The sequence below is a fragment of the Metopolophium dirhodum genome, chromosome 1 (genome assembly GCF_019925205.1).
Source record: "Metopolophium dirhodum isolate CAU chromosome 1, ASM1992520v1, whole genome shotgun sequence".
Taxonomy (NCBI): domain Eukaryota; kingdom Metazoa; phylum Arthropoda; class Insecta; order Hemiptera; family Aphididae; genus Metopolophium; species Metopolophium dirhodum.
The window spans coordinates 43104003-43116917 of NC_083560.1; the positions used below are offsets into that span (position 1 = coordinate 43104003).

Genomic DNA, 12915 nt, shown 5'->3' on the forward strand with positions numbered 1-12915 from the left:
AAACTTTCAGTCAAAATTGCATGTACCTACGGTAATTTGTTTAAAAGTTGCACCTAAAACCAAAATCGTTTTTCTCAAAAACAGATTTTGCGTAAAAATTCCCGTTTTTCCTTAATTTTTCTTTTGTTTTTCAAGACGCTTTTGAAAATGACTGGATATTTTTACTTTAACCCCCCAAAGTACCAACTAGATTCACTTTCCTATCAGAAAAGATACTGTTGAAGAAAATCTAAGCATTTTTACTGTCCTAAAAAGTGATGATTTATAAGCTGTATACAAATAATAATACAATAAGTAATTGTGATATCATTTTTTTAGACAGGATGACGTAAGGGAAGAAGTGTCCATTGACACTATAGGTCTTCCAAATGTCCAATATGAACTCAGTTAAGCTGTTGTTTTTTTTTTTTTAATAAGTTATTAACACAAATATGGAGATTTCTATACAATAAATAGCTCAAAAAGATATTTGCAGTATATAGAAAATACTTATTATACATTCAGTTGAAATTACGAACGAAAAGTTCATTACGTATCTACGATCATCAGTCCCGTATCATTTTCATAATAATAATATAATACGTCTGTGTAAATCGGAATAAAAATCGCCAGACTAACTTACCTACTAACTAACCTTGCTCACAAGATCACAACCACATGAAATTTATCGAACAAATATTTTTTAAATAATATCAAATTTTAATTAGTGTAATTACGGATTTTTTCCGGGATTGTTCGCCGGGGATTTTTATTTCGCAATTCACCGTCTGTATCACGATCAAAGATATATAGGTATATATAAGTAGATATATATCTTTAATCGTGGTCTGTATATTATATAATAGTTCAGTGCATATGCTATACAATTATGTATAATAATCTTACCAACTGACCGACATTAAACGTTTTCTTAAAACAAACACCGGCATACAGCTAAATATGATATTCTTTACAACATAGGCATTATAAAATAATTGGAAAGTTTAAATAAAAGTTAAATAATTACATTTTTTTTCCAAAAAAAAGGAAATAATAAAATTGATTTTAAATGATATTTTGGTCCACTCAAGGGGACCATTCCCGCATTAAATGCCGTCAAAATACCACTCACTTTTCGACGCCGAGTGTCTACACCATAATATTATCCACGACATATGTTTATTTTTCCATAGTATTATTTACAATGTGGGCACTGCCAAGACCATCTATCTATAAACTAATGGACAGCGCTTAGAGAGAGAGAGAGAGAGAGGTCAGTGGTACGATATAGAGTAAAAGAGAAAAGAGAAATGTGGGGGAAATATAGTATTAGTTTCATACGACAATGATCACCCCCTTTATGTTCTTTCTCTCTTTTCTCTCTTCGTTCTTTGTTCTTTCTTTCTCTTATATGATTCCCGTGCATTGACGGCAGGACGGAGTGGAATGCGCTGTCCATTGGTTTAGAGGTCAAGACAATTTATTTTACCTTCCTCCGCGGCATTGTGTACTGCATTCCAACTCTGTGGTTGCGACTAATGATGGGCCAATTATTCGATTGTTTTATAAAACTATCGAATAATTTTGGTTTACAAATGCACGACCAATAATAATCGACCATCGAGAAAAACTATCGAACTATCAAAAAACTATCGACATTTGTTTTTGTTTTTACCATCGCTCGAACGACGAACATGTGAAATTTTGAACCCGATTGCACACAGTTAGCGCTTAATATCAATTATCAAATATTATCAATAATTAATTCATTCGATGGGTTAATCGAAAAATCACTCGGAAGTTTTTCAAACTATCGATAGTCAAAACTAGTCGGTTGCGTCCATCACTAGTTGCGACCTTTTACCACTGTGTGTCTGCTCGCTCGTACGCCTACCTCCTATCGATTAACTGTGCGTGTAAACCACGGACTGAGTTATCTTAGTAAACAAGCAAACTTTCGTACAGAATACAATTTAAAAACGACTAAAATATTATATACTGCAACTACCGTTTTGTATTACAAACCTTATGCGAATGTCGGCAATTGGTGACACGAGAGACTTATGGTAAGCCTTCATTCTTATTATTAATATTATGTTAACTGTTTAGAAATAATTAGTGTAAACTATTAATTTATAATCGCTTACCAGTGACGACTTCCAGTGACAGAGACCACTGCCTTAATATCCAGTTGTCGATCAATCATCGCCAACCTGCTGCAGACCGACTACAATTCTGATTTTCTAGAACGGTTTCCACACACGTTTTTCCGTGCACATTTTTGACTATACGTAGCGTCCGACATGGTGAGTACCTACAATAAAATACCATACCTCACACAATAAACAAAATATGGTCCACACGTTCTCTGTTAAAGGTCGTATTAGGTTTACATTCTAATGTAGCAATATTCTCGATTGGGGGGATTGGTTTAAGAGAATAGCAGACAAAATCTGAATCTACAGCACATCAAATTATGGTATATATTTGACATATAATAATAAATAATTAAATAGGTAGGTTAGGTTATGTTAGGTTACGTAAAATATAAAATTAATAATGTCACATTGTTATATTTTCTCACATTCGTATATTTTGATATTAGTACAATCACAATGACCATATCATTGTCAAATGTGTCCATGTCATTGTCAAATGTGTCCATGTTGCGGACTATAATGTATTAATATATATTTAACATATGAACTTGAAATTTGGAAATGTGGCTGCTATGATGCTCTAGATGATTTACTTGGAAATTGCTTATAATGCCACCGCAGTGTTGTATCTATATTCATCATAAATAATACTTTTAATCATCATTTTATAGGTACATAACCCATTAACTATTAGTTTTACAAGGCGCTTGGAATTTATTATTTTTTAAATACTTACTTGTAATAGACGATTCAGAATCACTTTTTGCTTCTAATCTACCAAAGAATAAACAATATTTAATTATAATTTTATATATTTCAGTCTATAGCCGAATTCTTGGATGGCTTTCCATCCTATAACGAACGCAATTTTTGCAGTTTCGTTGCAAAAAATTGTGGAAACAAGTCTTCACCAGTTTACATAACAACAAAAGATCAACCTTCCAATCAAAGTTTGTAGTAGTTCTATTATATTACAATACATTATACTTTGTTCTAAAAGAGAAGCTGCATTAGCAAGTGCCTATGTGTGGACTTATTTACTTTAGTTCACAATAAATTTACTCATTAGTGTGGTGCGACAGTTTAAGTCCAACATAGGAAGTCTGGTATCATGTGCATTTGTGATTTCATTAAGTAATTTATATGTGGGCTTCTCTTCTTGAATAGAGTTATGGTATTTATTTTTTAAATTTTATTAGAAGTATCCTTATTACAACATTGTAGTGTAATTATAATACCAAGGATAATACAAAATATTAACACTAATACTAATACATTAATATATTATATATTTTTAATTTTACCCTTTTTTTCATATACTTATCTACTCAAAATTAATCTGTATATTACAAAATGCATTCAGCACTGTTAGTTGTAACTTAATTTGTATACATTATAGATGAAAAACATAAGAATTACTGTAATACGTGTATGTTATTTATTATAAGAATAATGTTTTTTATTTTAAAATTAAAATTAAATTGTTTTTAATTTCAGCTATTGTTAATGACAATTCACACTTGTTAATCCAGTGTTTACATAAACAATGGGATAAAAAGGTAAATTAATAATTCAAAAAATCTTTTTAAAATACTAAAACTTCATACTAACTGGTTTTTAACAATTTATACCTACTATTTGATATATTTATAAAATTTAAAAAAAAATACTAACTTACTGTTCTTACATTAAATTGGATTTTAGAATTGATAAAATATTCAAATAGTAGGACTTATTATATAGTTGTGTTCCAGATAGCCATATCTATAAAAAAAGAACAAGCTTTGTACGGTTTATGTATAATTAGTTAGTATCTATAATTTATAGATATTTATTTTTATTAAAACTATAATTATGCACCTTTTATACTAACTAATTATACATAAACCGTACCAAGCTTGTTCTTTTTTTTTATCTTATATATCCATTTTTATATATTTATAAAATATAGTATTATAATATTATTTATACTAACATTTATGTATTAATTATATTCTAGAATGGATGTAAAAAAAGGGCATTGGTTGAAACGAGTGAAGAATCTGGCTCAACATCTAGAAAACGTCCAAGGGTAGATCATATATAGATATTACATTCTAAAATATATTGCGATAACATAATTCCAATGCAAGCATTCTTAATGTTTCTTGACTAAGACTCCTGATTGACTGTTTTTAAGAGAAATAAAATATGCTAATTTAAGGGTGTATAGTCAGGTAGCATTTTGTAATGATAATATAATAATGTTATATTAATATTATAGTCCAGTCAAATTAGATCAAAAATCAACAAAGATCGGAAAAAATTCGCCCCCAACTGAATTTTGGTACACACTTAAAATGTACTTTCCCAATTAACATACTAAAAGTCCTGACAGCTAACCCCTGTGCATATCTCTACACCCCCCAAAAAGGGGTGAAATGAGGATTTTTCTTATAACTCGTTAATCGTTGAACTCACGACAAAAAGGTATAGGACCAAAATTAAAGACTGTACAATTTACTATAGTAATATAATATTTTAATCACTTAAATTCTAACGTGGTAGTATTAAGAAAACTTTTTTGAAAAAAAACTGATTTTTTTTTAGCCAAAATGTATAGTTCTACACTAAAATGACCTATTAGAAAAATTATAATATACTGTATGTTTTTACATAATATACTATTTTTATATTTTTTTTATATTCATTACCATAAGATTTAATGTTGAATTTTTTCCGATCTTTTTCCTAATTTGACTGGACTATTATAAATTATAATCATAAATAATATTAGTATCTTATACTAATATTTTTAAACAAAAAATTACTAACCCAGGTAGCTTAATAAAACTATTTAATATTAGGTTTCTCTGGATAGCACATTAAAGCATAAACAATTTAAAAAATGTTTTTTATGGTAGATATTTTTATCATTGTCATAGAATTTTCATTTTTTTTATTGAAGATAACTTTGATAATTTCAAAGCCTTAGTTAGTAATCCTTAGCTCATATTCCGGATTTAACAAACATAATTTTATTAATCTTAATGGTTGTATTGATTGATACTATTATATGTCTAATAACAAGTGTTTAACTAACAGTTTTAATATCAGTGTTTAACCTTTTTACATTTGTTTTCATTTTATTTTATTTAATGTATCACAAAATTAACATTTATCATTTGTGTAACAAAATTGTATACTAAGAATATTATTGTAGGCCTTTCACAAAATTATATTTAATTAACAGTTTTATATTAGAGTACGACTATTGTTCATTTATGTGTTAAAATTAGTGTTAAATATTTTTATATAAAACAAAATATTATGCATTTCCAATTATTTTGACATGCCATATAAGTTTATTATAATATGTAGAGGTACGGTGTGGAGTGCTGGTCAAAAACGTATACATTGTATTTGGCTTATACCATGTCATTGTTTATTATAATTTATAAGCTCAATATTAATTGAATTGTCATTAAGTTAAATTAAATGATTACAATATGTTTAGTTGATAATATTTTGAATATAGTGTTCAAAATAAATCAATTGATGATTTGGATAAAGAAAATTGTACAAAATGCCTATATTTTATACTTCATAGTTAAACCAATGTGTGTTCTTAACTTAATATTAGACATTAGAGTGCATTTCGACATATATTATAACATTTAAAGATATGAATATAAAATAGGGTATCTTTTGGTTTTTTATTTGTATTTCAATTTATGAACATTTTAAAACTATTTATAATTATATATATAATAATTATAATTTATAATCATAAGCTATTTAAATATAAATAAACAGATCAGTACCTACCAAATGTTGTATTGGTTACTAGTGCAATACAATGTCAGTGTTTTTTTGATTTATATGAAATAAAAATATATGTAAATTGTATTATGAGTAAAAAATTAATTTGTTACGGGTTGAGGTCTGGCCTATACCTTGAGTACTGCTGGCAAACTGGATTGTATTATAGATCCTGTGTATGCTGTACGGTAGCAAATATTGTACTCATAGGGAGGAAACATCAAAACGCATTACAGTAATACCGTATTCTACTTGAAAATAATTTATGATCATAAAATCGTGCACAATAACATATAATTTAATATCAATTATAATCTCTTATTCAGTACCTATTCTCTTTATTTTAATATACAGTAGAATCCGCTTAATTGGGACACATCGGGCGGTGACCTATTTGTCCCCATTATCCGACTGTCCCGATTAACCGAATAACTAATAAACCGAAACTATTAAAGTGCATATATACATACATAATAACTTTATAAAATACATACATACACACTTAATTAATACTTTATTTAAAAATTACATATGTATTAACTATTATTATTATTATTATTATTATTATTAGGAGTTGTACATTATGTATACATATTTACTATTTAAAATATAGAAATACGAACACCACATTCTGTAACAGCAGAAAACCATTCGTTCATAGCTTTGTCTACTTCGGGATCTTTGTATTTTCGTTTTCTTTTTCTGTTTACAGGTAGTTTGTTGTCGTTTAATTTTTCATATTGTTCGCGAATAGCTATTTCATTATTTTTCAATCGGTTTAGTACCGATTTAGACGTGCCTATTAATTTCTCTAACTCACAAAGACTAGTACTATGAGGTTGAGCCTTAATTTTATCCAGTATAGAAATTTTTTCAATCAATGTTAAGTCTTTACGAGACATAATATTGTTACGTACTAACACAAACTGGGATTAATAATAACGCACATACATTAATACACATCAACGAAAGAACGTGAACTAAAGGTTTTCGATTTTGTACGTAGGCTAGTTGACTCTTATCTAGGTAATAGAAAAAAATGATTGAAATAATTGACGTAAGATATAAGTAAATTACCTGTATGTACATTATATTTACATATACGGTTGTATATAAAATATAATAGAGCTGTAAAGATTAGATAATTACAGTTTCGATAAGAAAGTAGATAATTTAGGCCAAAATATTTAGTTAAACAATTTTATTTTTGTCCCTTATAACCGATGGTTTGTCCCGGATAAACGAAGTTAAATTGCATTAAACTTATACATCCGTTCGGGACTATGACAATTTGTCGCCATTAAGCGGTGTCCCAAATAAGCGGATTCTACTGTATAACTAAAAACTTTTGTTGCTTATTAGCATTATTTAAAAACCATTACGAACATCGAAATTATATATTATGTAAAAAAAATTGTGATGTAATGTTGTGTAATGTCATAACACTATATTAAAAAAAAAAAAAAAATGCCTACGGGAAAGTTAAATTAAATTTTTATGGGCGTTTGAAGTTCAAAATTCTACAACATAAGATATTTACTCGATTTCTCATGTACTTAAGTTGCGATTTTTTTATTTTGTTGTAATTAGAAAACGAATAATTGTAGATATTTGAAATTTACATCATAATATGTATAATTCATATTAAAAAAGGTGGGTCTGTGGATTTCGCTCTGCTGTACAGTACCTAGGTGACAAGTGGGTTACTGTAATGGATGGTGTTAAATTTGAATTCAATGATATAATATCATTGTATAAGAAAAACGATTCTGAGCGAAAACGGACAGTCAGCCTATGATATTATCAAGTATATTTGATGATATTATTGTGAATAAAGTAATTTATATATAACCTATTTACATGGTACCTTGTTTTAAATTTTCAATCCTTAGCTATAAAAGCTTATAAATTTTCAACGACAAAATAATTATTAAATTTTAAATTTGATAAATTTTTTCGATATTCAAATTTTAAATGCTTATAAAAAAATTGTGCCTATGCATTTTTAATATTTTTTAACTGCTATGGTAACAATATATCAGAAGCCTTGCATTAAATTTTCACGCTTTTTTATCCAACAAATACAATTTTATTGATATTTATAGAAAAAAAAACTAAAAGAATTTAAAAATGACTATGGTTGTTAGCAGCTCAAAAAGAGTCAAATTATTTTATTAATTTTATCGTGTATAGAAAATGCTAATATAAACATTCAGTGAAATGTTCAAGTATCTACAGTCATTTGTTTTTTAATTACAACAAAATAAGAAAATCGTTACATGAGAAATCAAGTGAATATCAAATGTTGTAAAAATATGAATTTCAAACGCTCATAAAAATTTAATTATACTTTCTTGTAGACATTTTTTTTTTGATAAAGGTAGATAAACTTATGGATAATCTTGTATTACATTTTCAAATCTTAGATTTAAAAAGAACATTTTTTATGCATTTCTAACTCAAAATAATTTGCAAATTTTCGTAATTTTTATGTATTTTGTCAATATTTGAACTTTAAGTGCTTTTAAAAAATTTTGTAAATATGGATTTTTAATTTTTTTTATCTGCCTTTGAAACAATAACCTAGGAGCCTTAAACAATAACCTATTTTTTCTTTTGTTTTTCACGATGCTTTTGAAAACTAATGGGAAATGTTTACTTTTGAGTTTTGACCCCCTAAAGTACCAACTAGATTCACTTTCCTATCAGAAAAGTTACTGTTGAAGAAAACCCAAGAATTTTTACTGTCCTAAAAAATGATGACTGACACAAAAATAAAAAATTTTAAAAATTTAAAAAAAAACACATCATTGTAAAATCAATACATTCATCGTTTCACTCAGAATCTAAAATTTAATACAAGACTCATAATACATTGTTACAATGCCATTGGAAAAATATTAAAAATCCTTAGTCACAGTTTTTTTTATAAGCATTTAAAGTTCAAATCTTGACCAAATTCCGAAAAATCATGAAATCAGCAATTTATGTTTAGTTGAGAATTCATAAATATCTTTCCTTTTAAATCTACAAGTCTCAAATGTCTACAAGCAAATAAAATTCAATTTTTATGAGCATTAGAATATCATATTTTTACAATATTGGATATTCACTCAATATCTCGTGTACTTATAGTGGTTTTGTTATTTTGTTGTCATTGAAAAAGGATTAACTGTAGATACATGAAAATTTTACTGAATGTTTATATTTTCATTTTCTATACACCATAACATTTTTGAAAATATTTTGACTCTTTTTGAGGTGTTTACGGACATTGTCAGTTTTCAATTTTTTTGGTTTTTTTTCTGCAATTGTCAATAAAATATTATTTGTTGGGTAAAAAATTGTGAAAATTGAATACAAGGCTCCTGATATATTGTTACAATAGCAGTGAAAAAATATTAATAATATATAAGCACAATTTTTTTTATAAGCATTTTAAGTTCGAATTTTGACACAATTTATCAAATTTAAAATGTAATAATTATTTTGTAGTTAAAAATTTAAAATAAGGTTTACGTGGGTAAATAGGTTCTATATAAATTACTTTATTCACAATAATATTATCAAATATGCTTAATAATATCATAGGCTGACTGAACGCCTCCGCTCATTATTTAATAATATATCATTCATATCAAATTTAACACCATCCATTACAGTGACCCACTTGTAACCTACTGTACAGCAGAGATTTTGTCTTTCAACAACATTTTGGATAGTAAAAGCATGCTTCGATTTTCGAGATCAGCATCTTTTTTGATATAAAAGTGAACATAGTTGGTAGGTTAGGTTAGGTAAGCTTTTAGGAGGTCAAAAATGAAAATGTCTAGTAGTTTTAGAAAGCGTCCAGAAAAACTACCGACAAATTACGAAAAACCGCTAAAAACGGGATTTTAATTTCTAACGCTTTGTTTATCACCATAGCAACGAATAATAAATAATAATATTATAAGGACTACGTTAACCGCTCATAATCGTTTTTCGTATACAATAGTTTATCATTATATTCAAATATAACACATCCATTACAACTACTGTACAGCAGAGCGGTACCCACTTGTCTACCTTTTTTGTATCTATATTACACACGAACACAATAATACTAGTCGAAATGACTGGTATAATGCTTCAATTTTCAACTTTGAGGTTAGATTGTAATGAAAATTTGATCTAATTTTTACTTTTAAATGATCAAAATAGAACATTTCTAATAGTTTTAAAAGCATTGGGAAAAACAACAAAAAAAAAAAAGGAAAAATGATAATTTCTAATTCAGTTTTTGAAAAAATCTTCTATGTTTTTTGATTACTTTTTGTTTGTAGAATGTATATAGGTACTTTAAAATTCCAATAAGTTTTTCCATGCAAGATAAAATATTCAAAATAAGATTTAGACTTTTTAATTATATGAAATTTTTAACTTTTTATTTTTATAAATGTCAAATAGAACAATTTCGTTCTATCAAAAAACCTGAAAATTTAATGCAACGTTCCTCATAGATTTTTGTCGGTGTGAATAAAAAAAATTTTGAGTGTACATTCCTTGTAAGTGTTTAAAGTTAGATTTTTGATAATTTCGTCAAAATCGTGAACATTTGCAAATTACTTCGTATGTAGAAATTTTTAAAACATTTGACAATTTAATACAAGATTTCTAAGATTTCGTACCTTTAACAAAAAAAAAGTTTACTCAAAAGGCAAATTTATTGTTAAATTTGTTAAATTTATTAATTTATTTATTGCCGATAAAAAAATGTTTGTTGAGCGTTTGAAGTTAAAATGTTGATAAAATTCTTTAGTCATGAAATATGGCCAATAATTTTGAGTTAGAAGTTCATACAAATTGTTCTATGTGTATCTAAGATTTGAAATATTCATACAAGATTATATAGTCTTCAGTCGTCATATAAATATACAATTTCCTACAAGTTGTAGTTTTATAAAGTGATGAATGATAAACAAATAAAGTATTCTACAAAGGTTATGTTAGAAACTATAAGTAAATTATTAGTCTATGACAACTTTTTGTAAATTAAGTACTTACAAACTATTACAAAATGGAGAGTATCCTTGAAATAATATCTGAGAAAGGAGACTTCATAACTCTCGTGTAGGTAAGTCTAATATAGTAATAATGTAATCTTTTATGGAAAAACAGTAACTGTATATAATAATTATAATTAATTGAGTCTTGAAGTTTAAATAATATAATATAATATAGTTCAATGGACTGTCACATGGTGTATACAGCGATACAAAAAAATACTCTAATATAGTAAAAACACTCTTCATACAACATTTATTGAAATTGGTCAGATAGTTTTTGAGATTAGCCTTTAGTAAATTGTGTTTGATACCGGTAATGTGTTTTTGTTCGTTTACACATTACTATAGGTACAGGCGTACATTTTCAGTGGAGCATTTAATGATTTTTAGAAATTTTTAAATAACTCAAAAAATGTTTAAATTTTATCATGTAGGTGTACCTATGGAAAGTTGTCACACCTATAAACACTTGGTTAAAATGTAAAGTAACTTGTTACTATAGTTTTAATTGTTTTCAAGTTACACCAATAAAACTAAATCGATTTTATCAAAACCTGGTTTGCATAATAATCCCAGTTTTTCCACATTTTTTTTTTGTGTGTTTCGACATTTTTAAAAACTACTAGAATTTTTATCTTCGACCTCCCTCCCATGGTACCAACTTGATTTACTTCCCTGCAGCTAGCAAAGATATTAAAGTAGGAAATTAAAGATTTTTCACTGCATCAAAAGGCAATGTCAGCACCCAAAAATTATAAAAAAAACAAAAAAAACACGTCATTCATCCACTCAGCTCAGAATCTAAAATTACTCGTCTAGAACTTGTGCGGGGTTGATCATAAATGTTTCAACAGTTATTTAATTAGGTACTTTTTTTAGATTCTCAGCGGAGCGATAAATGTATTGATTTTACAATGTGTGTTTTAGTTGAATGTGTGCTACAATTTCAAACTTCAATATTTTTTCAGGTACAATAGTGGATCTGTTACAACTTTAAGTTATCAAAAATCAGAAAAAAACGAAGAAAAAACGGGGATATTTACGTAAAACCAATTTTCAACAAAATCGATGTAACAAAAATCTAATAACTATAGATAGGTACATACTTTAAATCTTCACAGAAAGTTTATATTAGCATTTTGCCATTTTATATACACCATTAAATGTTCAAAATATTTTAATTCATTTTGAGCTATTTATAAATATAAGAAAATTAGTTTTTTAGTTTTTTTTAAAATTATTGTCGATAAAAAAAAATTAGCGTAAATCCACAATAATTTTTTATGAGTGTTTAAAGCTAAAGTTAGGAAGACATTCGTTAACATTTTGGAGTTAGAATTAGTAGGATTATTTTGAGTTGGAAATTCCTAAAAATATTTTTATTTATATCTAAGATTTAAAAATGTACAAGAAGATTCTTTGTGCATTTTCCTACCTTGAACAAAAAAAAGCTTACCAGAAAGTCAAACAAATCTTTTATGATTGTTTAAAGTTAAAATTTTTTCGACATTGGATTTTCAGCCGTAAATTAACAAATTCTCATTTTCTTATTTTGTTGTATTTCAAAAACAAATAACCATAAATACCTAAAATTTTCACCAAATGTTAATTTGATCATATTCTATAGATAATTAACTTTTCTAAATATTTTAAGTATTTGTTTTGAACTTTTTATAGACATTTTAAATTTTTTTAGTTTTTATTTTTTGGTCAAAAAGCTTGAAAATGTAATACAAGAGTTCTTCTTAAGTTGTTATAATAGCTAAAAAATATTAATGATACATAGGCATGATTTTATTTTTATAAGCATTTAAAGTTTAAATTTTACAAAATTCGTCAAAATGCCAAAAATTTACAATTTGTAGTAATTTATAAAATTTTCAGTTTTTATAACTAAGGATTGAAAGTATGAAACAAGGTATCTCATA

General features: G+C 26.7%; 1 protein-coding gene across 3 annotated transcripts; it reads left to right on the top strand.

Annotated features, from left to right (window-relative positions):
* Positions 1–1903: 1903 nt before the first annotated feature.
* LOC132936937 (DET1- and DDB1-associated protein 1-like) lies at positions 1904–12103 on the top strand. Of its 3 annotated transcripts, XM_061003753.1 has the most exons (6): positions 1904–2045; positions 2130–2285; positions 2959–3088; positions 3636–3697; positions 4138–4209; positions 11956–12103. In XM_061003753.1, the coding sequence occupies exons 2-6, from the start codon at positions 2283–2285 to the stop codon at positions 11962–11964; spliced, it is 276 nt and encodes a 91-aa protein (XP_060859736.1). In that variant the 5' UTR covers positions 1904–2045; positions 2130–2282; the 3' UTR covers positions 11965–12103. The 3 variants fall into 3 exon arrangements, with proteins under 3 accessions (XP_060859736.1, XP_060859734.1, XP_060859735.1); XM_061003751.1 differs by lacking the exon at positions 11956–12103 and having other exon boundaries at positions 4138–4872; XM_061003752.1 differs by lacking the exon at positions 11956–12103 and having other exon boundaries at positions 2143–2285; positions 4138–4872.
* The last annotated feature ends 812 nt before the right edge of the window (positions 12104–12915 follow it).